At 25.0% G+C, this 27580-nt stretch overlaps 1 protein-coding gene across 1 annotated transcript in view; it reads left to right on the top strand.

The window, feature by feature from the left end:
- The window catches only part of LOC136979121 (uncharacterized), a 190057-nt gene extending 164046 nt beyond the window's left edge, over positions 1-26011 (top strand). The window contains 2 exon segments of the mRNA XM_067275049.1: positions 306-379; positions 22415-26011. Coding sequence (XP_067131150.1) covers positions 306-379; positions 22415-23097 — 757 coding nt within the window. The 3' untranslated portion in view covers positions 23098-26011.
- Positions 26012-27580: the final 1569 nt, after the last annotated feature.

Raw genomic sequence — 27580 nt, 5'->3', positions numbered from 1 at the left:
TAAAAATGTGAAATTACTAAATAAAAAAATGTATTGCTACTTTGTATCAAATATAATTTTTTGATGATAATGTATAATTAAAGATAAACAAATAATTTCAGTTTATCAAAAAGTGATGGACACACTTTTTGATAAACTGAATAATAAGACATCTTATGTGTTAATTATATGATTACTATTATTTTTGAAATTTTAACTGTTGTTGAGTGTTATGTATTTTTGTCAAGAAAATTCTTAGTTATAAATTAAAAATAAATATATTTTTTAATTACCAGGTAATAATTAAGGGTTATAATTTTTTATAGGCTTTTTTCTGGTGGAAAGGGCTGTGGACGTCTTTCATCATGTTCAGAACCTGATAAAATAGATGATGACACTGGTAAGTTGCATTTAATTGACATTAATAACATTAATTTTGAATTTTCACAATAGCTTCTTGATTAGCAGATTTATAGCTCACTGAATGTTTGAAAAATATTTAAGTGTTTAAGTAAATCACTTTATTTAAAAATTTAGCCATTTTTTATTTGTATCATATGAAAATGATCATTGAAATTGGATTAAAGAAGTATTTCTTATTTAGATTCTGAATCCAATTAATTATCTTTAATAAATTAAACAACTTAATTAGATTGGAGTCAATTATTTCATTTCCTTTTTAAATTTTACATTTTCAATACTAGTAGTCATCAGAAGGTCTTACATCATATTAATATTTATAGCTTTCAATTTAAATGATTTTCACAGAATTTGCAAAAAACATTACATTTTGATGTAAGGACTTCTAAATAGTCTAAGTTAAAAAGGAAGTAACACAATTGACTCAAGCCAAAAATTATGTTACATAAATGCTTATCACGGAGTTATAACAAAACTTGTATATTTAGTTTTTATAGTACAAGTAATAATTAATAATTTTTCATAAATCTATGAAAATATTAATATATTTTGTAAAGATATGTTCAAAATAAAACTATGCACAATAGTTCATGAAAGAGTTTTTATTCCTTTTTCTTTTCTTAAGAAATTATATTAATCATTTTTTAACTAGTATTATTATATTTTACTTATAATAGCAAACTAAAATATTAGAAATAATCTGATTTATACTACTACTATTTTTGAAATTAAAAATGTTTTTCTTGTCAAGTTTATTTTTTCATAAGGATACTTATTGTAAAAGAATTAAGTTTACATAATCCAATGGTAAATGATTTTATTTAAAAAGCAAAACCATCTATCACTTATATACAATATTTAAGAAAAATTTTTATTATTGTAATATATATATATAACTGTTCAAAAACAATGATATATTTGAATATTAGGACGTACAGCATAAAGGAATGTTAATAAATTAGTCATAAATGAGAAACTAATATGAAAAAAAAATCTCATAAAAGCATAATATACTTGACTATTAATTACTGTAGAGAAGTATCTAGAAATCTTTATCATCAACTTCTTTTAGCTGCTGTCTCAGTCTCATCTATCTTACTTTCAGTCTCTTCATTATCAGAGGATATTTGCAACTAAGATGTTGCAAATACTCTGATCACTCTGATCACTTGATATATAAAAAATAAGTTTTGTTTGAGTATTTAAATTGTCTTTTAGGTTTCAGGAATAGTATGAAATCTGGTACTGCTATGCAAGAAAAATACTTCTCTTCTAACTTTTTTCAACTTTCAAGGATGAAGAATATCTCTTTTATTAGTTGACTAGAATGTTTTCTGAAACTTGTACATTAAGATTCTGTTTAACAGTGCTGTATGATGTGCATTGATATCTTCAATCACTATTATCTGAAAATATATAATGAATATTTCTTGCAAGTCTCTTTGCTCCAAAAAAACACCACTTTAAAATGATGCTCTATCATTGCACATTCTTCAAGTACTTCAAATTTTAAGCTATTAAAAATTGTCAATTCTATGCACATTTGCATCTGATTGTTATTGAAACTAATCCTAGCTTGTATGTATTAAACATCTATTATTTCTATTATCTTTATTTTTGTTTCACTTGCAGCTTCTTTATTGACTTCCTCTCAGATGCTATAATAAAATATATGATTTAAAGAATTCTTTGTATGAAAATGAGCAGTTTAGAAAATTAAATTATTTGCTTAGTAATAATTCAAGACAGTAGTCAGTAAAGCTAATAGTTTATTTTGAATCTATAATAAAATTTTTTAAGCTTCTATCAGAACATTTTCACATTTCTAATTTTGTTTTTATAATATAACATGAAAATAATAGCAAAATGTAAAAATTGAATTACCGTATTTTACGGACTATAAGACGCTAGGGACTATAAGACGCACCTTAATTTTTAAGCAATTTTAAAAAAAAATACCTATAAGACGCTATGGACTATAAGACGCACCTGAATTTTGGAGGCAATTTTTTGAAGAAAAAAGTGTGTCTTATAGTCCATAAAATACGATATTTGTTTGAATACAAATGAATTTGTTCCTAAACAAATGTAATTTTACTGTGTGAAAATAACAGTATAAAACATTAAAATGACCATGAAAAATAACAAAACATTTTTTATTTTAATGAGATTCCTAATTGATTTGTACACTTTATATTGCATGTTGGATAAATTTTGAAAAATAGTAGTAGTTGTTTTTCACTTATAAAAAAGGAAGACAATTAATAAATGACAATGAATAAAGGAAACTAAACCAATATGAAAAAGGAAATTTTTTGGATATATCAAACATGTACTGTACTGTACATGTTTGATTTAAATACTAGGTACATAACTAATATTTAATCAAACTATTCCATATGTTGATGTTTAAACTTATGTAAATATCAGAAAAGATTTTATTTAAAACTCTTTCTTGAACACAGTGTGTATCATTATATAATTTTTATTCATATAAAAAAGTTATATAAAATGAATTAGGAGTAAAATTGTCAAAGATAAAATACAGAACTAATAAGAAAGAATTTTTGACCTTAAGTGTCATTATTATAATGTGTAATCAGCATTAAAATTCCAGATATATTAAAATAAATAATATATTCCACTTATAATTGTATTACTGAAGGTAATATTTTATTTAAATAAAATATATTTCAGCTGATTTTTGAATTAAAAAATATATGTGATAACTTATATTTTTGTTTAGTTTTAAAATTAATTAAAAATGATGTAAAAGAAGTCATACATGTATATTTTTAGTAGTATTTATTACTTCAGTTTTTATTATTCACTTGTTCCATTTGGTTATATTGAATTGTTTTCCTGTTATGGACTAAATCAAAAATTATTATATATTTACACATTCCAATGTAAATGATTACTATAAAACCAGTTTTTTCTGATGATAAAGATTTTGATGAAAGTATTTTATTTTGAATAGTTAAAAACTTGTCTTCAGGTTAATTTTTCTTGATAATGCTATTTAGCCATATAAGAGGTATATTTATTGTTTTTACTTCTTTAAAAAAAAAAATATAGTCTAGAGTCTGTGTGTTGAATTAAATGAGAAATTGTATATTAGTAAATGTAATTTAATACAGATGATAATTTAAATTCAAAGAAATAAAAGTGTTGCAAAAGTTAATTTTTTTAAGTTTAAAATTAACAAGATATCTTGCTGAGCATATTCCATATATATTATTCTAAACAATCAAATAAGTTGATTAATCTGCTGATACAGATAATTTTTTTGTGTGCTGCATTGCAAAAATAGAAAGTTAAGGAAATTCAATGCAAGTAATAGTCAAAGATCAAATACTTCAAATATTGTATTCTACTTGATGAGAACTTTAGTTTTTTTTTCAAAATGTTAACTAAATTTATTTTTAATGAATGAAATTTATATGATTAAATTCTGAGTAATAGTTTTATCATCAGTGACACTAGTAGACAATTACTCAGCCAAATTAATGATATAATAATTATATTATTGATTTTACTGAAATGTTATTTAATAATTATAAAAGTAAAAGTATATAGTAATATGTTTGATTTTCTGTTAAAAAAAATTATAATGAAATATTTTTAAGTTTTGAATTATGTTTTAAGTTGAAGCCAAATTAAAATAAAATTTAAATAGATATATTTATAGTACATTTTATTACTATAATTTTAAAAGTATTTTTCTTAAATTTTTAATTTTCTTTAAATCAGTAAGTGATACTTTATTATTCAATTTAAGTTGATCACTGTGTTAAATAAAATTTAATTTACTTTTAAAAATAGATATTTAATTAGTACTATATTCAAAATTTAATTGTTAAATTTTTAATTTAATTATTATTTTCAAAAGAAAGAAACATTTAATTTTCAATATTCTTTAAAATTTAAATCATGATACATTATTTTAATTGATCTACTATAATATATTGAAAATTTATAATATAATATTGTATCAATAAATTTAATAAACAACATAATAATACAAAATTTACTAAAGGAATTTCTTTTTTTAATAAAAACAAAGAACCACAATTTTAGTTTTTTATTCACATGGTTTATAGTTTGTTTCTATATCATCCGTTATTTGTATGTCTTTTTCTGGAGAAACAATGCCTCACTGGTGGATGAATCATTTCCAAGATCAAGGTATAGACTCTTTCTTGACACTACCAACTCTTACCACAATATACATTCCAACCATTGGCATGTAGATTGCTTGCTGTTCCATGTGTCCATTAAATAGGTATTCAAAATCTTTCATTTTTTACATCAATAATAAAATGAATAAGTAACATAAGAATCAGAAAATATTTCAGCTCTTTAATTAATAAGTTTTGATTAAACAAGTATTTTATGTTATAAAAATATTTTTAAAATTTTAATTTGTTCTAAATTTTGACAAAATAATCATCATAAAAAATTATTACAGTATTAGTTTGATAAAAACCTAAGATAATAAATTCTTTTAATTCTTATTAGAATTAAAAGGATTAATTAATGTTTATATTTATTTTATAAAATAAATTAACTTTGAAAAATTTATTTGAAAATTTAGATTTAAAATATTCTTAATAAATTTTCCCTGTTAAAAAAAAGCATAATGATTTCATTATAGAAATTTGAATCCATTACATTTTCTAATAAGATTATTGAATGAAAATTTTATAAATTTAGTTTCAAATATGTGTACAGTACATAGTATGTTGGAAAAATCTCTTCAATAATAATAAACATAAGATTTTGTACATAACAATCACAAATAACCAATAAGGAAATTGATAAAATTTATATTGTGTTTATTGATTAAATCATTTATCAGCGAATTGGGTTAGTTTTTATTTAATTGTTTTAAATGGAATACTTTATATCAATTTTTATGCTTAAAGTTTTATTTCTCCTAAGTATATAATTGATCATGAAGAAAATTAATACTAATTTTTTATTGTAACAAATGAATGAGTTTAACAGAAATTGCAATATACTATGTACTGTACAAATAAAATTTGAAAATGAAATTAAATCAGTAAGATTATTAAACATTCATTCAATAATGTTCTATTGGAAAAATGTATTCAGTTAAATTTCCATAATAAAACCAATAAACAATTTTTTGAACACATTTAGAAATATTTTATAAAACTTTATCTAAATTATAATTTTTTAAATACTTTTTAATAAGATGTATATTGTTATAATTTGATGATAATTATTTATATTAAAATGATTTTAAATAAATGTTTGTATGAAATTTTAATTTCAGTTTTTTATTATTATAGAATGCATTCACCATAGTTATACTGATATGGAAAAATAATTCATAAATATTCAATGCTAAATGATTATATATTTCTTCTTCAGCTGGCTAGAGTCAATAAATTTCAGATATTTATAAAAATAGTTTTATCTGCTTTTCAAAATCAAAGTCAAAGTTATTTGCTTATTGTTAAGGTAATGTTTTTAAATTTTATGATGGACTTTGAAAAAAGCACTTATATAATAATAATATGTAATATGTTTGAAATATCTTATAAAACATTTCAGCACATATTTAATATATTTTTAAAATTAATAATTGAAACATATAAGAAAACTATATGAAATATAATTTCTATATATCTCAAATGTTTTAATTTTTATTTGGAAAATGAAAAAATTATAATGTGTTTTCATTATTAATGTATTATTACATAATTACAAACTGAACTAATGGGCAGTGAAGAACTTTCCTTATAAAAACTAAGGGTAATATTTTATCTGTGATGGGTAATATGTCACTTTGCAAGAACTGTAGGCTATTTCTTATGAGTAAAAGAAAATACCAAAAGAAATAAATACGGTAGGATCTCATTTTACATAGGATTCTTATATGTGAATTCCTGTTTTTGCAGGTGGTGAATGGCTAGTTTAACCTAATTCTAGTGCCATTGAATCTGATTCTTAAGTCAGCAAACTGTCTTTTCTAGGTTCTGACTTTATGAACACAGAAAATTACTGAATGCTATTTATTGTCGTGAATACCCTAGTTTACATGTATTTTTCTCTATTTGTGTACTCAATATGGTATTATAAAATTTTGTTCTGTAGATTCAAAAACATCAGACTAAAATGTTAATCATTATAACATAAATATAAGTAAAATGTTTTAAACACATTTTAACAATTTTTTGTTAATTGTAAATGGTTTCATAAGTGTATAGGCAATCATCTGGAACTGCTTGGGGAGAGCACAAATTTATATGAAATTTCTGTTTCATCCCAACCCTGCATAAAACAAGACCACACTCTATTCAGCTGGAATAAATAAGTAGTTTTAACCTTACATATGTTCATATAATCCAAACAGTAAAATAACTCATCCAAAGTAAAAATTATATAAAATTAAGGATGCTGAGTTTTTAACATTGCTTATTTCTTATTAAAAGACAAAAATTCAAGAATGACTTTTCAAGATACTCTACTTCAAAGTTTTCTTATATCATTTTTGTTTTGGCCAGATGTACTGTACCTAAAATTTGATCCTATTTTTCTAAAAGTTTTTTCAGCTATTTGCTAGTAAAAATTTATTAAATATATAAAATAAACAGATCATGAACAATTTAATTTTGCTATATATTGTACATCAAATCTAGGCACTAGCTAAATAATCTTGCATTGGTAATTTGTTTCACATCACTAGCTTTCAGCTCTCTTATAAAAAGGAAAATACTAATTTTAAACACTATTTTAGGATAATGTTTCATGTTTTTAATTTTAAATATTTATCAAATTGCAAATCATTCAGACTTTAGACCACAGGAAGTAAATTTTAAAGGGCCATATCTTGTGAAAGATTTTCTTCTGAGCCAATGATTCTTTTTGAATTTTTTTACTTGTGTGGGAATGGCCAAGAACTCTTGCAGAATGTTAACGTACTTGGAAGAGAAGATTTTGTCAAAATATTCGATATTAAGTACTGGAATTTATAACTATCTCCTTCAAAACCTTTTATTTGATGAATGATTGTACAAGTATCCTTTGATTAATATGGTTACTAAATCCCATGATCCTACCATGTGTATCAAAATCATGTTAAAGCTGTGTAAATTAAAACTTCTTCTGCATGTATAAAGGAATTGCTGCAATTATTTTTGTGCATTAATCAAATCCTGCATTAAGCAAGAGATACTTATATATAAATTTTAAAATATTTAAATCTTGAAACAGATGTCTTACATGAGAAAAATATATAAGAAATATAATGCAGTTATCAAATTTAAATCAAATGCTTTAATGGAGCTAAAAGGATACAATACGGGCCATCTATAAGTGATATCATACTAAAATTTCATATTTTTAATTCCCCCCTTTCCATATCATCTATTGTCATATTATGACAAAACTCTTCCTAAAAAAATGATGTCACATTGGTTGTCACCCTTTGACAAACCCTTTTTATTGTTAGAAAGTAAATATACTGCATCAATTATGTAAAAAGTATTAATATAAAATTCCATTATGTCAACTTTTAGTTGCCACAATGGAAATATTGGAGATGTGTATCCATGAGAATGCTTGCCCTGTCATGTCTGTTGTCAAAATCCATCCACTCAACATTTTCTGCATTATGTTCCTGAATAAAACATTACAAACAAAATTCAAAAGTTGTTTCTTTCCAGTTCATGAGAAGCACTGCAGTCTACAGATTTAAAAAAAATGTCTTCAACTGACTGTAACATATTATAATGTGTTACTGGCCACAGTAAAGTGAAGGACTACAGTATGATACACATTTACTTTTTGCTATCTTTTAGCGTTCTTATATAAATTTAAGTGCAAAAACTAAATTTTTAAAACATGGTGTTTAAATACTGTTGCCACCTTTCAAAATTGCTGACCTGGACAGCAGGTCAGGTTTGTTCAAACAGAAGTCCCTGACACATGTGCAATGTTATTTTACCATGCAAAGAATAATGTGCATGCCAATTCTAAACCAGTTAGAGATTTGTGTAAGAGCAACTTAAATTAAGAAATGAAATAGCTCTTTAAAGCTAAGTTGAGAAGCAAAAATAAAAAAAAAAAGGTTGACAGGTTGCTACGAAATCCCGGACAAAATTAATTGTTAACCCGAACAATGAATTAAAAACCGGACAGGTGGCAACACTATGTTTAAATGTGATATATGCACTAAAAATTCATGTATGATACTGAATAATGGTAAATCTCAAACATGATGCCGTAAGGATCATTTCCTTCTGCTTCCCTTGTTACATTGTCACATTTTGAACTACTCCCCAAGATGCATGACATTATTTATGGAGATCCACATATATAAAATTTGGGTGCTTTCAAGCTCTTTTACTCATCAGGAAATGCTGAATCCTGACAATGTGTGAAGGAGCTCAAAAGTATTCAGATTTTGTATAGTATGTAGTTTTTGTTCCATTAAAGCATTTTATTTAAGCTTGGTAATTTTTTTTAGAGTTGTAAACTTTATAATACAGTAAAACCTGTCTAAAATGGAACCTTAATAAAACAGAAACCTATCTAAACAAGAAAATTTATTAGGAACAGAGTAATTTTCTGAATTAAAAAAAACCTGAAATTGGAAACCTGCCAAATCAGAAAAATATTCAGTATTGTACTAGAATACAAACAACTCTAGTAATATATTGTATTGGGTTTCAGTAAAGTCAACAACTGCTGTATGCTTCCTCTAGTATCAGATTGTTTGGTAATTCATTAATATTATTGCTGTTATATAGCCCAATAGCATATGGCAGTTTTGGCTTTAGTATCATACTAGTCTGGCTTATGCAGGTTCCACTGTATATTTAAATTGGATTTATTAATAATAATGCAAAAGCTTACCTTTGCATTAGTCCAGCAGATAATTTATATGAACATTTGGAATTTTGTAAATATTATTCAAATTCTATTTTATTTGAATTTTATAATTCTGTTTCTTCTGTTATGATCAAACCTGAGGATGACCTATAAACCAAACAGAAAATGTTAATTCATATGGAAAATTGCTTGCTGATTAAACAAAATCATCATATGATAAAATTGTTCAAACCATTGTCATCTTAATATTTCTAACAGTAAATAGTGACAAAAATCAAATGTTTTAATTACTAAATTAAGAATTTATCTTTTTTTTTCAATAATAAATTAGTTAAGATATTCACGATAAAACAAATTGCTATTAAAATGTTAAACTGCAGAACGAGATAGAAAACAGAGTTTAAAATATTAAACTCTTTTTCTTTTCTCTTTTTAAACTGTTCTATAGTTTAAAAGAGAAAAGAAACCAATTTGAAAAATGAATTGTCTCTGTTAAATAATGGAAAAACAAATTGTTTAGTACAGTCAAATCTTTTTAAGGTTAACGTTACCTATGGTTCCAAGATGGCGGCTCGTCTCTGATTCCAGCAAATAGAAGAAGGGAAGCAGTGGGGATGCACATTCTAACCTAACCTAACCAACCCATTCTAATAAATTACCATAATTATTACCAACAAAATTATTAGAGTAGGTTAGGTTAGGTTAGAACGTGCGTCCCACTGTTTCCTTGCTGGAATCAGACGATCCGCCATCTTGGAACCATAGGTAACATTAACCCTTGTTAATACAGATTTGAATTAAAAAGATACAGATACAGAATACTGAAATTTAAAAACTTGCAAAATATAGTTTAATTTTCAAAATTAAACTATATTTTACAAGTTTTAAAATTTTTCAGTATTCTGTATTACTTGGTGCTATCAGATGCTTTTTTCTTTTTCTCCCCCCCATTTCTTTAATAACTTTTTTAAGTTAAAAATAATCTTCTGTATATCCCACACTTAGAAATCATAGAAGCTTAGCTGAATAACTCTGCTATCAAATTAAAAATGTCATTAAAATTGAAAAATGTGACAATTTTGCCTACATCTTGGGAATTTACAGAATAAATGTATTTCAGGGAATCCCAAAATGCATATTCGATTATTCAGTTTACTATATTAATCCTACTAAACTGTTATGTAAAAACCTCAAAAAATCATGACAAAAACCTTTTAGCAGAAAGGAAATAACTGTTAAGTTGAATTAATGCAAATGATTTTGATCATTTTAAATGACTATAATCAGGTAACCAAAAAATGAATACAACAGAATAGAACATATAAAATGATTAAATGAAGAACAAACTTCACAATTAAAAAAATAAAATAAAATTTTATATATTCAATTTTAAAGCAGTTTTATTTTATTTTATTATTTTTTTAATTTCAAATTTTTTTCTTTATTTCATTATTTTATACATTCTATTCTGTTATATTCAGTTTTTGGTTGCCTGGTATTTGTTTCAAATGGCTGAAAACATTCACGTTAATTCAACATAATAGTTCATTTCCTTGCTCTTTAAAGGTTTTTATGGTAATTATTTGTCAGTTTATTATAGTTTACTTTCTATTTAAGTTTTATTTTTGAAATATGATGTATACTAGCTAATAAATAAATCAAATCACTGTTTATGTAAGAAAGTTAACATTTAAACTTCTGTTCAAAATCTGACTATCTTCAGCTTAGAACTAATTAATAAACAGTTTATTCTAAATTCTTAATAAACAAATTTGAATGAATTTTGACTTTCGTAAATAACAGTGATTTGATTTATTTGTAAAGGTGATGCCAAATTTTATGAACTTTTATGATACTAGCTTCAAATTAGCCAAATTTATACTAGAAAAAATAAATCAACTGTATTTCTTGAAAAAAATTGAAATATCAATTTCAAGGAAAATAATAATAGGTTCAAATTATCCAATAATTTGAAATATTCAAGTTTACCTTAATCAGATTCAATTGTATATACAAAAGTATTTACTTTATATAGAGTATTTTCAATATAATTATGGAAGGATGGAAATGACATAATAGCAATCATCAATACTACAATTGTTCATATTTTGAAAATTTGAAAAAAAATATTGGTTTTATTTATTTAAAAATTATTATTATTTATTTATGTGAAATGAATAAACAATGATATTTAATGAGTTTTCTATACATACTAATTTATATAGATTCATTCAATGTCAGGATAGCTAAAGGTTTCTAAATAATCAATATGTTTATTAAATATTAATTTAAAATCAAAAATATAATTAAATTATAATTGTACTTTTAATTAATTAAAAGATTGATCAAGGAACAGATGACAATGAACGAATGAATTTGTATATAAAATTTGTATTGCTTTTATCTAGATTAATAAAAAGGTTGATAGCTCTGTGGAAAAATATTTAGATTATATTAAAAACAGTATGCTACTTTTAATAAGATCAAGTTACTAAAAACTTTATCTTATTAACATAAGCTAAAGAAATAGAATCTAATTGTTAAAAAATCAGATTTATAAAATTGCTTTGAAAGAAAATATAGTTTATTCTATTAAGTAAATACATAATAAAAATAATTATCTGAGAAATAATGGGTAGACAAAATGGAAAAGAAATTATTCAGAATTTGAACTGTAAAGGATAAGTCAATGCAATATGAAATCCACATTTGTAATTATATAGTATAGAATTTAAATAGCTTTATCTTAAGTTATATGTTTTAATCAAATTAATAATTACTATTAAAAAGTTTATAAAATCAAATATGATCTAAAGTGGAAATTAATAGCAGTTTAAGGAAAGAATAATTTTTGTAAATCTTAAGAATTTTTTTTCTTTAAAACAGATTTTAATAATATTGTAAGTCTTAAGCTTATCCAGTTAATTTGTTCCAAAGATTTTTGTGTAATTTGAAAAACCATGTAAATTGCCTGATGCATTTTTAATATAGATCTTCATTTCAAAGGATAATTAAAGCTATTTATGAAAAGAAAATTTGAATAAATAAACATTTTTCTTTTCTCAAACTTTTCACCATCCTTTTCACCATCTATAAGTATAAAGTAGCATTGTTAGTTGTAAGTTGAAATCTTACAATTGCATATCTACAAATTCATGTAAGCTGAGGACTTATGTAATTTCATTATTTTAAATTTGAAAGCATTGATATTTCATGATTTTTATCTTTAAAATTATTATAATAGAATATTAGTTATCTTTCTCTTTATTAAAAATATAACCACATATAACATATTATTAAATGCAAATATTGAAATGTAAATTATGAAGAATATTTTTAACAAAAAATTAAAATGCATGTTTTATTTCAATAGCTCACAAAAAGATAGAATGTGTTCATCATATGCTTTCAAAGATGAATCTAGGAGTATGTCTTTAGGGGTAATTTTAATTTGCTTAATGAAATAAACAATATACAAAAGTTTTATTGCCTTTAAGTAATTATAAAGTAAACTACATAAACTTTAACAACACAAAAATGTAACAAAATTGAAAAATAGTAAAAATAAAATATAAACATATCACTTGAAAGAAATAATGAAGCTCATGTTACTATTAAAATATCACAGGGGCAATAGCGGGCATTTTCACACCACCACACTTTTGTATATATTCATCTGCTTTTTCTTCAAAATATTGACAGAATTAAAAAAAGCATTCAAATGTAAGCATAAGCAGAGATGGTTGAGTGGCTTAACATATGAAGACCAATGTGAAAAATTCTTGAAGATCCAATCCAGATCCAAACTCAGGCCCCTGGCAACAGACATATCTTAGCTAGATAGATAGCTAAGATATCCGTCTGATTGCCAGGATAAATATAGCAGATTGTATTTTAATCATGTCTTCTCAGCTATCTAACTATCATAACTAGTATTTTTATACACTAGCCATTTGGCTCTTCTGCTTTCCAAAATGCTTTAGCTATGTTTTACAGTCACCAGCATATCCAGAAATAAAAATATAACGGAATATACAAGTTATTTTACTGTGAGTATCAGCTTCTTTTCACTTGATATCAGCTATTTTTTCTTGAAGTAGCCCTTTTCCATATAGCAGATTGGAAGGTCTGTAGAATGATAGAGTTTAAATGAATCCATGATTATTCTGAAAAGGAAAGTGTAATTTTTTATATAATTTCAAAAATGTGTATTTTGACTGAGTTTGATATTCATACTCAAATACTGTAGTATGATATATATTCATATATCAAATAGTTTTCGTCTGTATATTACATAATCAATTAAACATTTGGTTCAAACACAACAGACAACAGACTTATCATAGACTAGCCAATGTTTATTCAACAATTAAACTAGCAAGTTAATGTGGAAGGTTGTTACTGGGTTGTAATGCTGTAATGTTAGAAGAGAATAATTGAAATATTTCAATTAATTTTGAATTAATTCATGTAGTGGAATTTAGATAGTCTGTGTTGGTAGGTCGAATTAAAAAAATAAAAAAGGGAAGTAAAGGATTATATAATGGAATGAATAGCATGAGATGTGGTTACAGTACAATGTGTGTGCTTATTGGAGGGGATAGTTGTAAAAAAATATTTTGACAGAATTTTTGTTTATCAAGAAAAGAATGTATTTTGTGAAAAAAATTGTATGTAAAATATTGTTTATATATGTTAATCTTAAAAATATTTTAAATATATAAGATTGTATTTTAATCATGTTTTTTAATAATAATGTAAAAAATAGAAGTTTTAATAGCGTTATGTGTCAGTTGAAAAGGTTCTAGAATTAAAACCAGCTGAGGAGGACAACATTTTTTTTAGTTGTTGAAATACACAATAGTCATTTATTTATTGCTAAAGTTTAATTGTTGAATAAACATAAGCTAATGTATGATAGTCTACTTAGAAAATTCTTGGGAATTCCATAATGCTATATAGGAATGGTACTGGTAATTCAATGATCCAAAACTACAGTTAAATTATGTTTATTTTATTTCATTTAATATTTTCATGCAAAATATTCAAGCACTTTTGTTGAATTTAATTTCAACATTTTAAAAAATTAGATATATCATATCCATTGATGTCTTTAAAATAAAACATAAAAATATGGAGTAGTTTTCAACAGCAAACAATATATGTAAATTATATATGCAAAGAAAAAATATTGCAATTAAACTGTGTCATGGCAATTAATTTTGTAATTTTTACAGTTATTCAAAGATAAAAATATTAAAAATTGCTTTAAAACAAAAATTAAATTGTTAAATTTTTTTGAAATATGAAGACAAGTTTTAAAGATGCAAAGTAAACTATCAAATATTCATCTAATCATTGATAAGTACACTATTCTAGTACATTGCAAGAATATTATTTGGGATTAATTTAATAAAACTGCTATGTTTTTATTCAAGTTACAAATTTTGAAATTACAATTTAATAAAATAATTAATGCAAAAAATTTACCAATATTTTTTTAAAATAGAATTTAATTAATCTGGACATGTTTGGTCTTTATTTAATTTCATATGATATGATAAAATTATCTCATTAGAATTAATAGATTACTTAAAAATAATATCTTCTAACCTGATTACCGGTGTTAATAAACACTTCACCCTCAAAGAGCCTTTATCTTTGGTAATGCTTAATTTTTGGGATGCTTAACTTTTGATTTTGGCCTCACCTGAGGTCTGCTTCAGGTTAATTCAAAATGGGATTCCAAATTCAGAACGCCTTTCCTTAGAACAACTTCAAACCGTTGAGTTTCAAAATAAATTTGAACATATGTGCATGCTATGGAGCGTTGGCGACTTCTTGCTCTTTGCATATGTAGCGCCATGCATATGATAGCTCATTGCCATCTTTGGAGTTTATACATCTCCTCTTCAGACTATCCCTGTATACTTCGAGGGCCTCAAGGGTCCTAATGTGGTCAACGTGGAAGGCTCTTTTTATCAGTCTGGCATTGGATAGGTCTGCATGAACCTCTGGGTTGGTGGCATAGGTGAACAGGGCAGTGGTGTAACAAGCATAATCTGTCATATTTGTGCTCCCGGACTCTGTTGGATGGAACGTTTAGTGCAGTCTATGTATACCGTGTGCTCCATAGCATGCATATATGTTCCGATTTATTTTGAAACTCAACGGTTTGAAGTTGTTCCAAGGAAAGGCGTTTTGAATTTGGAATCCTGTTTTGAATTAACCTGAAGCAGACCTTGAGTGAGGCCAAAAACATTTGTTCCCAAAAATTAAGCATTATCGAAGATAAAGGTTCTTTGAGGGTGAAGTACTTAAAAATACTTTAAGAAGTTTTGAATCACATTTCTGACAGTTTAGGAACTTTAATTTTTTTTTTTTTTACAGACTTTATAATTTATATATTTTGGAAAATCTGAGTTCAATTACTTTAAATTTTATCAACTATTTTCATAACTGCTATTAAAATAATGCTGTAAATTGCAAATTGATAATTAAACATCAGTGATTATGGAGCAACTGTTGAAAACCATTTATGGCATTCTTTATTCTCAATTTGATGTTTAGAACACACAAAATATTTCGTTTTCATGGAAGGAGCATATGAACTGGATTGCAGATTGATAGTTTCATCATATATTTAGCTCTATCCGTGAGGTTGCCTGATCTTTTTTTTTTCTATATAATAAAGAATGTCTGTAAACATGAATGATTACAAGTTCTTTCTAAAATAAGAAGTGTTCATATGTAAAAATTACAACATAAATAGCAGTTTAATATTTTTCTTATTTTATGACTGTTTAATATGTGCTATATTTGTTCTGTTCACATCTATCTGATAGTCAAGATTTCATTGTCTCTTTGAATTTCTTCAAGTTATCCAATATTTTAGGCTTTTGTTTTCCAGATAATAAATCTTATCTTTCTTTTAATCCTTTTAATAAATTTTATTTTTGAAATTTTCACAAAGGGGTTAGACCTGAAGATCTTGGAGTCCAGGAAATGAGTCATCTTGGCTATTCATTATTCAGGTAACTGTTTATTGAATAATATTGTCACTTATGATATTGAAGATGTATAGACATAGTAAATTCTATTAAATTGAAACTATTAGATTGTTTCAAATAGTTGAAGCCGATGTTATAATTCCACCTTGTTAACAATTATCAGATTCAACAAGATAAACATTTATTGTCCTGATGTGTGCAGAACAGCAAATAACACAATATTGAATTTCATAAAATGTGAAAAAACTCAATAAACTGTTCCTATAACATCATATGCTTGATTTTTGTATGACTGTTATTTTTAATAAACAGTTTTGTAATCATTCACATCATTTACAGATATCTTTTAGGTATGTATAACAATTGTTAATAAGCACAATCATCTGTGAATGTAACTCAGAGATAATGATTTCTAAATCATCAAATTAGTTTAAAATTTTTGAATATCTTGTTCAGTTTGTTTCTTTGAAACATATGTTTATATATAATTGAATGATAATCAATAAAATTTAAGATATTTAAAAAATTGGATTTATGATTTTTTGAAATCATAAATCTAAATTTCAAGATTTTTGAGACATTTAGTTGTTGTTATTATTTTTTATTCTTTTGTATATCATTATCCTTATTTATGTATTAATAATTACATGAATAAATAAAATTCTATTTTGTAGCAGCATATTACAGAAAAATATTTTTATGCTTGAGTACAATATCTTGATTTTTATGAAAATGACATTAAATCAATTGCATTAAGTAGGCACTGATTGATTAATTAAATTGCATTTAACTGAATCAAATGCTTTATATTGTATTTAGTTGTAGTACAGTTCAAACAAGTTTCTTCATCCAGACAACATAAAAAAGAAACAAAAAAAATTCATAAATAATTAATTTTATTAAAGAAAGATATAAGATTTTATAATACATATAGACAAAAACCTATTCCAGCAACTATTTTGTAATTTATCTAACACTTTTGGCTATCTGTGTATCCATCTTCAGGATTAAACACTTTTGAACAGAATTCTTTAAAGTTTAAAAATTATGTTTTAAACGAGAATTATTTAAATACATAAAATTGGTAAATTGAGAATACAAGTAAAATTGTACAACACTGACAAAAGTATACAGAATAAAAGAAATAAATTAATTGAAAATAAAAAATAAATGATTTAGATAACATTTATAGAAAAACCATTAGATAAAGCAGCAGAAGTATCACATATAAGCACAACAAAACTATTTACAGCTGGTTACATAATGACAAAGACCCAATAGATCCTGACACAGCCCCTGGGGTACACAAGATTCTGGTTACCGTACTTGAAAACAAAACAAGCAAATACATAGGATACACATCCAAAAACCTCCCTACAAGATTTAAAGAGCATCAATATGATGTAAGTAAAAGCAAAAGCACAACTGTCTTAGCTATAATGGCTACTGTTCCAGACAATACACCAAACTTTAATGAAGCTAAGCTTTTAAAAACAATAAGGAATCAACAAGCAGGTAAAACTCTAGAAAGAATATACATACCTATATAAGCAGTGTTAAGAATTCATGCATTAACCACAAAGATGCCACTTGTTTATCAGAAGCTTGGTGGTACAGTACCTTCTCAATGCAATGAACAGTGATACCAAAAACTAAAACAAATATTTCATTTATGTATTTATTTATTTTATTTTTATTTTTAATTAATTAATTTCTTTTATTCTGTATACTTTCATCAGTATTGTATACTTTTACTTGTATTCTCAATTTATCAATTTTATGTACAGTATTTAATAATTCTTGTTTTGAATAGAATTCATTAAAGTTTAAATATTACGTTCTAAAGTGTTTGATCCTGAAGATGGTTACACAGATAGTTGAAAGCATTAGATAAATTAAAAAATAGTTGCTGGAATAGATTTTTGTCTATATGTGTTTTAAAATAATCCAGTTCAAGGTTAATATATGAGATAAGATTTTAAATTATATTGAAAAAAATTTTCAAGTTGTATTAGATAATGTTTATATTATACATTTGTTTGATATAATTTGAAAGTTTTTATTATATAATTTTATACAATATACTAAATCTTGGAACATAATTGTAAACTTTGATGGTGATTTGACTAAAATGCACATGAAAAAGCTTTTTTAAATTGCAGGTTTGCATTCAGATGGAAAATGTATGTCTTAAAATCAAATATGCATTTTGCTTAATATGTAATATTGCTTTCTTGAAATAATTACTATAAATATATTAAATATGGATGTGGAAACACTTTAAAATTTGAAAGTAAATATTTTTTTTCAAACTATTATGCCAGTTCCTGCACTAGTAAAGCAGGATTGTCATGATACTTATTTATCAGGTTACCAGTTAATACTAGTTTTTATATATAAATTAATGTAATTTGAAATACATACATAATAAATAATGTATTTTCTGAATTTGTTTTTGATATTATAATCACAGAAACTATAAATCTTTAAATAGTAATTCTATAGAAATTTTTAGATAGTTTAGTCAAATGGTTGTAGGAAACAAATTTCTGATTTTTCTAATTCATTTTATATGTTGAATTGTCATTTTTAAAATATGCATATTTTATATTTTCATGGTATGTTTTAGAATTCATAAATTAATTTAAAAGTTTTTAATCATTTTATGCTTCCTGTTGTATAAATGGCAGGTGATGGTAGCTTTCATATTTTCTTTTATGTAAATCATTCTGAGATTTATTTCTATGATTAAATATCTCTGAGTGATCGGACAAATTAAATTGCCTAAGTAAACTTATTCAATGATATTCAATATTGTATATTTGAAATACGTATAGTATATGTAGCAATGTATTAATTGACTAATATCTATGTTATTATTGATAATATATTTTCTGTATGTAATTCATTATCTAAGATTGTACACACAAACCTGTTTTTGTGCGGTCTTTTTTTGTGCGATTTTTTATACGTGCAATGTGTTTTGTGCAATTATTTTTGTGCAGTATACCAATTTGATTGAAATTCATATACTGCACACAAAAAAATCACACACAACAAATCGCACAAAAAGAGGTTTGAGTGTAGTCTCCTTTTGCCTGCTGCTCACTCTTTTTGGATTGTGAACATTAGAATATGTATATATATGTGTAATTCATTACCTAAATTCCTAGTTTTGACAGCTAAGGAGTAGATTGAAACCTGATATTTCTGTTAGGCATCCCTGTGCACAGGATTTTAAAAAAGATTTAGAAAAAACATTTTATTTTTTTTCATAACATAGTTAATTAATTTTTACAATAGGTATATGGAATAACACAATATAGTAGACTAAAAAAGAACTGAATGAATACAAAATAAATATGTTGTATATAAATATACTATTTTATTAACACAGTAATGGAAACAATTAATTCCTAACCTTTTTCTTTAGTGCAACCTTGGCTAAAGTTTTTATTTGGCAAAATTTTAAATTATTTGCTACACTATAATATTGATATTAATGATTTTATTAAAATTTCTGATACATTTTTTGCTTTTATAAAATATAAGCAGATTCAGATACAATATGTCAATAATATATCTAAATTTTACTTTGAAGAACGAAGTGCATAAATCATTCTCTTATTTTAAAATATGAGAGTGTTTTTAACTATGCTATCTGTTAATGAAAAGTCAGTTGGATGTTTTAAATTATATATTATAAGTTATTAAATTACCTAGAATTTTGTGAGATATTCTGAAATTTTATTTCATTTATATGTAATGAAGTTTTATAATATAAATATGCACAGAAATATATACAACCTAATCTCAAACTTAGAGAGAAATAGGTTTTCATAATCATATTATTATTAACTGCTTGATTCTGTAATGAGAATAACTTGATAAAATCTTTAATATTTTACTTTTTTATAAATTACTTTTCCTGAAAGAAAATTCAATAATTTTTCCATTGTAAAAATAAGAATATGTTGCTTTTTTCTATAATTGATAATTTATTTTTAATGGATTTTTAAAAATTCAAAGAAAAAATATACAGTGGTCTTGTTTCAAATTTTTTTGACATTCCATATATGTAGAATTTCAAATAAATTTTTATTTTTAAAATTCTTGTAATTTTGAACATTGGCAGATCTATATTTTTTGGTATCCTGAAGATCCTGAACTGTTACAGGAGCCCTTTTGCAACCATCAATAATATGGTAACATCCAACAAAATCCAAAGGGCATTGCTGTCCTTGCAAGAATCTCAAGATCCAAATGGCAAAAAAATAGGGTGATGGGATGGAGTGAACTGAAGCACTAGTTATTGACTAATGGATCTAGCAGAAATATATATTTAAAAATATCATCCATGATAAGCCTATACTTAAACTTCTTTAACACTAAACACTAGCAAAGATATAATCAAAAATTTGCTAAAAATGAAGAAAAAGAAAATCACATTGGAGGAATAATAGTTACATTACCTAACATCAATGAACAGAAAAAGTATTAGTACAGTTAACAACTGCTACTTTAGAACTGGTTAATAGAGAATGAACTAATACTTATAAACAAAGTGTTTATAATTTTCTTGCTGGTTTGTTAGGTTTTTGTAATATTTATTATAGTCTAATATTAGAGTTAGAAGCCATCAGAGGGTGGCATGTCAGGATAAAGAAATGAAAATTTGATATTTTAATGTTAAAATTCACAAGTGAGATGAGTGCAGCCTGAATTGAGAATTCAGGTCTTTTTATGGTTCTGATTGACTCTAGCTAGGTCTGAGCAATTAAATTGTGTACCAACATGTGGGAGTTCGGGCACTACAAACCCTTAAGAAAATTTTGAAATTTGACCAATTATAGGAGCATTTTGTAACTATATGAAATGGGTATTAGAACATATTATAAGGTCAATATTAAGTACTTCAATCCACTGGCTTATGATTCTATGACTAAAATAGTATTATTTTAACAGCAAACACTTAAAAAAACTCACTCATTAAAAAAAGTTGCTTCAAGGTCTCTCCAGGATTATAAGCCCTGAAACTTAAGTGATATTAACTTCATAGTAGATCCTTCACTAATTTTGACAAATATTGACAAATTATGACCCTTCAAAATCTTCCACTTAGACACAAATTTACTCATTCTTTTTAAAATCTAGCCCTAATATTGGCTGTAATTTATAAGTACAAAAATTATTTTAGCAGTTAAGTTTGGAAATAAGTTATTGGGAATTTTAATGTAAACTTATTAGTAAAGTGTTAATTAACAGAATATGTTGTGAATATTTTTCAAGTTTTGTAAAACTAAGAATAAACTTTTGGAATTCTAATCAGGATTTAAGAATTTTAAAAAATTTTTGATATTTTAACATATTTAAATATGTGTATTTATGCTTTATGTATGACTGCTATAGCATTTTTTCAATGTTCTGAGGATAATGCATTTTGAAAAGGTTTAATATATACTTTTCAAATACCATACTTATTCTAACAACAATCACACACTAATAGTAAGACAATTGGAGAAAAATTATGTAATTTTTCAGTTTAAAATAAGCCTTCTGTTGAAATATAGTGTAACTGTATTGAATGGTGAATTGTTGCATGAATAGTTATAAAGTGAAAAAAGTTGCTGGATTTATTCCATTCATAGTCATCTTTGAATAATAGTTGCACCCAATTCTCAAAGAATACAAATAAAAGTCACCCTCTAATAGTAATCACTCTAATAAACAATGTACTTGCAAGCTGCAAAAAGTTACAGACAGTGTGTGTTTATTAGAATAAATACAGTATTAACTTTTTGAAAGTTGTTTTAGTAGATTAGAATTTTTAAAAGTTGGTAATTTTAACCATTTTTAATAGATGATTGATTCTGTAGAGAATGCTGAATCATTATCTTTGAGATAACTGTTGTGTATTTTTAAAACAAAATCAAATAACTTTATTTTACTGCCTGTTAGACATCAATACTTTGCAAACCTTTTGCTGTATAATGAGAGTATAAATTTTTATATTTACAACTTAAAAATATTTGTTGTATTCCATTTCTAATTAACATATCTATTTTTATTATTAAGCATAAAATTTTCAGAAATTATAATAGAATCTTATGTAGTATTGCTATTTTCTTTTTCTTTTTCAGATTCACAATTTTCAGCATATAGTACAACATCATCTCCCACTTTAAATCATGATGCTAATGATTCACCATCACAAGATTCGAGTCAGTGTCAGCAATCTTCAGATGTATTTTCTTCTATGAAAGCAGTTCAAGGAAAAAAGACTAGTGCCCAAATTACAAAACAGTTAGTACAAGAAACTCTTATTGATGAAGGACTACGTGTAGTTAAAGAATTGGCTAATCAAATTAGAGACGATACCAATATTCATATTCCTCCTCCCAAACCAGAAGGTCGTCCTCGCGGTAGACCACCAAAATTAGACAGGGATTATTCAATATCCACAGCTTCAGCAACAAATGCTATTCATACTCCCACTTCTTGCAGTGCATCAATGCCTGCTACTGGCTTAGTCAGTAGTGGTCCTCCAACACCATCAGCTCAGAACGGTCGAAGTCCAATGTCTGTAAATGGGCCATCAGAAAATAACAGTGCCTCTCACGTGGACATAATGACAGTGCCCATCACAAATGGCACCAGTGGCCTTCAACATGGTACAGGCAATAGTGATAAATCTAATGATAATTCACAAAGTGATACAAATAAGGGATCTGAAAACAGTTTAAATGCACTCTTAGCTTTTTCTCAAAAGGGATTAATAAAACAAGAACCACCATCACCAACCATTGGTTTTAAAATGGAATAAATCATTTTTTCACTTTATAGAAAAGCCACTTTGCAATTATAGTCAATACAATAATACAAACAGCTGTTGCAGTTGGTGTTCCCTCTGTTTTTGTTTGTTGCAAGTTGAAGAAAATTGCACAGTTGAGTGATATTGAATCCTGCAGCCTTTGTGTCTACAGCTTTTCACCTTCATCAATATTCTTACATCGGATCCCATATTATTTTAGTTGTTTGTGCAGTGTCTGCAAACATTGTGTACATGCTATTCATTCCATAATTGAAGTCATAAAATGTAGAGTTCATGTGCAATTTCTAAGCTTTTTAGTGAATCAGATTACAATGATTACAATATGACTGAGACCACAAATGTGGTAAGAAAAAGTCTGTGATTCTTTTCTTGTTTTATATATGTGATCGCTATTGCAGTTGCAATGACTGCATAGTGGCCAATAATGCAAAACTGTTTGCTCCAAGATTGCTGTTGCTGTCAACTTTCAGTGAGGTTTGTGAATTTTAATTTAAATGTTTACTTTTTTTAATGATAAATCCATTATACAAGATAAAACAATAGATACATTTTTTGATCCATCTGCATAATCTGTGTTATCAGAAGCTTAAAACTTTTTTCTGCAGAAGCAAGTTGTGGTCATTGATAGATCACTTATTGTGGTGCTTGCTAACAGAAAGGATAAAAATTGTAAATGTGAATTTTGCTGTCATAGTAGTATATAGGCAATGCATTAGAATACAAATAGTATCATCTCTTCTAGATACTATATGTTAGATATATGTATACAAGATTGTGGTAATCTATATTCCCCTAAAATGTCGTGATACATTAACGCTCCATATACAGATGAAATGCTCATAGAATATGCATGATCCAGAAATATACAGTACTTCAAAACTGATTTAATCAGTGATCACAATAGCTGCATCAAAATAATTTCATTAGTGTATCGACAGCAGCGAATTTGTGGCCACAATACCAAAATAAAAAAGTTGCAATATGTATTCGGTAAATTTTGTCTATATGCCATGGACAATGTATGCTGCTGTGATCAGTTACTCCAAATGAGTAACTCTATGCTGATACCAGCATACACATTTAGATTGTCTATGCCCTTTGGGACATAGTTGCAATAGGTGGAATGCTGTGATGAATGTTGCTGCCATACAAAACTTGACAAGGCAGTAACAACTTTCCCCTTGTATCTTTTTCTCCCTGTAAGTGTCATGAAGTCATTTGTAGTATGAAATGAAGCAGTTCACATACTGTTGTGCATATGTAATTCAAAGTGATTTTGTTGTGATATTGTAAAAAAAAATGGGGGGTTAGAGTTTTGCCAAAAGTGGGATAAAACCAAAAATTGTGATAAAACGACATAGTCTTTTAGCCATAATTTTACTTATTGGTATTATGTGAAAAATCTTGGTTACTCTTTGTCAAATATTCCAGTTTAAAAAGAAAAGGAATAGGCATTTGTCAACCTTCCTGTTGCACAGTGTTTTGTATGTAGAAGAGATTTTGTAAGTCAATTGTAATGTATGAATGCAGATTATTAATCTGAAACAAAATTCCAGATATAGTTTTAATATCAAAAAAATATAATTTCTATATCTTTATTCTATTTTAAATTTATCTATTAAGAAGCATTTTAAATTGAATTAGTAACATTGAATAATTCTTTAATACTATGATATTTTTTAATATATGATTACACAAGTGAATCCATTTCTTTCAAATAAATGCATTAAAATTAATTTCTTTACTTACTATAGTATATTTGCCATATCAAATTGGCAGCTAAAATAAAACTAAAATTAATTACTGTGTGATTAGCATGGATGATATATATGTTGTATGTATGAGCAATATTCATTATTTATTTGGCCAGATCTGACCAAAGATTTTAAATCTGGGCTTTTAGAAAAGTAGTTGCAATTTTTAGTCTCTCAATTTTTGTGTCAAATTAAAATGGTGATTATTTTTAATAAAATAATATCAAAAACAGTGGAATTAAACATTTTTGACAGCCTTTAAATTTACCTTGAAATATAAAATTAATTTTGTTGTTTCTAACCTACATTTTTAATATTTTTGATTTTCTAAATTATATTTTGGATCTACAATTATTATATAATTAAATATAATTTAAACAGTTAAAATTCAGTCAATCTAAACATTTTGCAATTAAATTTTTAACATTTCTTTTTAATGAAAAAATAATTTTTACACTTTTAAATAAAATTTCTAATACAGTGTTTTAATAATTTAAACTATCCATACAATCTATTATAAATTCACAATAATACTAAAATAAAAACCACAGAAAAATTAAGCAGATTAAAAAGAGCAACTGATACCCATAAATTTTCAATATAAAATATTTGACATAGAGAATAACCTATCAGAATTTTTTGTATATAGACCTTTTTCTAAATGAAAATTCTTAAATTATAGATACAACTGTAATTTAGACTATAATTCCAAATGATGAAATTTTATGTCTGAGATTTTATTTCTGTACAATTGAATATTTTTGATGTTTTATTTATTAAGTTTCATACTATCTGTAATTCAAATATGTTTTTTCATTAATATTATATTTGATTATTTTGTGCAATATTCTTTGCATATTCATGAATAGAAAATCAAAATAGAGCTTCTAATTAGTCAGAAAAATATTCCTTATTTAAGTATTTAAGTAAATTTATGCAAATGAAAAAGGCCTATTTACACAGTAACTTACTTTAAAAAGTAATAAATTAAAAAAGAAATCATCATTGCCCAGTAAAACAATTTATTGTATGTGATTACATATAAGTTTGATATAAGTTTTATGATCACCTGATTAATGTAAAAATTACAATTTATTTTCTGTGACTATGTTAATGATATTAAAAAGAAAAACTTTAAGCCTTATCTTTCATTAATTGTTCTGTTTTTATTTCACCCATGTTTATAAATTGCTTATAATTTATATTTTTAACACATTTCTGATGTTCTGAAATTATAATTTTTACTTTGGCTTTAAACCCAAAATCATTCTTAAAAAATATTGAATTATTGAAAATTGTAAATTATAAAAAAAAATTTATTTTTGTTGAAAAATTTTGATTGATAATTTATAAAATTAGTGCCAATTGATATTTAAAAGAAATAAATAAATATATATGTATATATATAGATCATTTTTAATTATTATAACTTTTTAATTTACTAATTGCATTCTTCAATGGATGAAAAATTTTTTCCATGAATTTTATTATAATTATTTAGTATTGCAATTATTCTGGTTCAATCAGTATAAAAATGAATTGTAATTTTAATTTTTTTATGCATTCTATAAAAATAGAACAATTCTTTAAATATTACTACTATAATTTATTTATTTATTTAAATTCTGGGTTGAAAATCATTTAATGCAGAAATATGCAGACAATACTTCTATTATTTTAGTCTTTATTTCCTCCATATCTAAATTTATATTAAAAAAAAGTATATTTTTAATCTTAAAGATGAATGTGTTAATGAGGCTGTAAATAAACAGTTATAGTATAGAAAAGAATAGCACCAAAATTTAGTACAAGCATTTCTTCATTTTGCTGATCTGAAAAATGCAGATAGCAAATGGAATTAATTACATTTCAATAATCATTTAAATAATATGTATTATTGAAATAAATTTAGGTTCATTTGCAAATAAGTTTCTGATTTTACTCAAAACATTATCAAATTGATAAAAGTTATTAATGAAAATAAAGCATAGTCAAAGCTTATGTGAAATATTTTTACAAAACAAAAAATTCAATGCTATTTGACTTATTAAAATTATTTAATAATACTGTGATGGAAGGAATACACTACCAATGACATTAAACTTTTTATATTCTCTGAAATTGATTAGTAGGATTTTCCTAATTTTATTTTATTCTAGTCATTTTATTAAGTGACATTAAAATATTTTATAAAGGCTTTCATTTTTTTTTAATATTGTAATTATTTCACTAGTTTATTCTTCTGAAAGCTTAAAAATATTTCAGTTTTTAATAACCTATTTTCTAATATATTTTGTATAATTCAAAAATCACAATTAGTTTTTTAAATCAGTTTAGGGAATATTTGTTTGCACAAAACAGAAACAGGAATTGTTTGAGATTGTTTAAATTATATTTTTACTATGCTATATTAATGCATCTACTAAGGTTAATGAATTTTACTTATTTAATTGAAATATAGTAAAACTGTCCAAAACAGCCTGAATAAAATGGAAAAAATATTCAGGACCATGCAATTCTTGTTTTTTACAAGATTTACTTTATTTCCATATTTAAATATACTAAATGCTCATATTTCTTTAATAATCAATATTAACAAATTTGTTGAATTGCAGACATAATCTCTTTTAATGATAAAATCTATTAAATAAGCTGTTTAAATATTTTCTTTTTTTTATTTTGAAAATTAGAAATAATAGTAAAATTTGATTGGAAATTAC

This window comes from Centruroides vittatus, unplaced genomic scaffold (genome assembly GCF_030686945.1).
Source record: "Centruroides vittatus isolate TY-2023 unplaced genomic scaffold, ASM3068694v2 contig_1154, whole genome shotgun sequence".
Taxonomy (NCBI): domain Eukaryota; kingdom Metazoa; phylum Arthropoda; class Arachnida; order Scorpiones; family Buthidae; genus Centruroides; species Centruroides vittatus.
The sequence above is the reverse complement of the archived record's forward strand: the minus strand, read 5'-3'. Positions and strand labels throughout refer to the sequence as shown.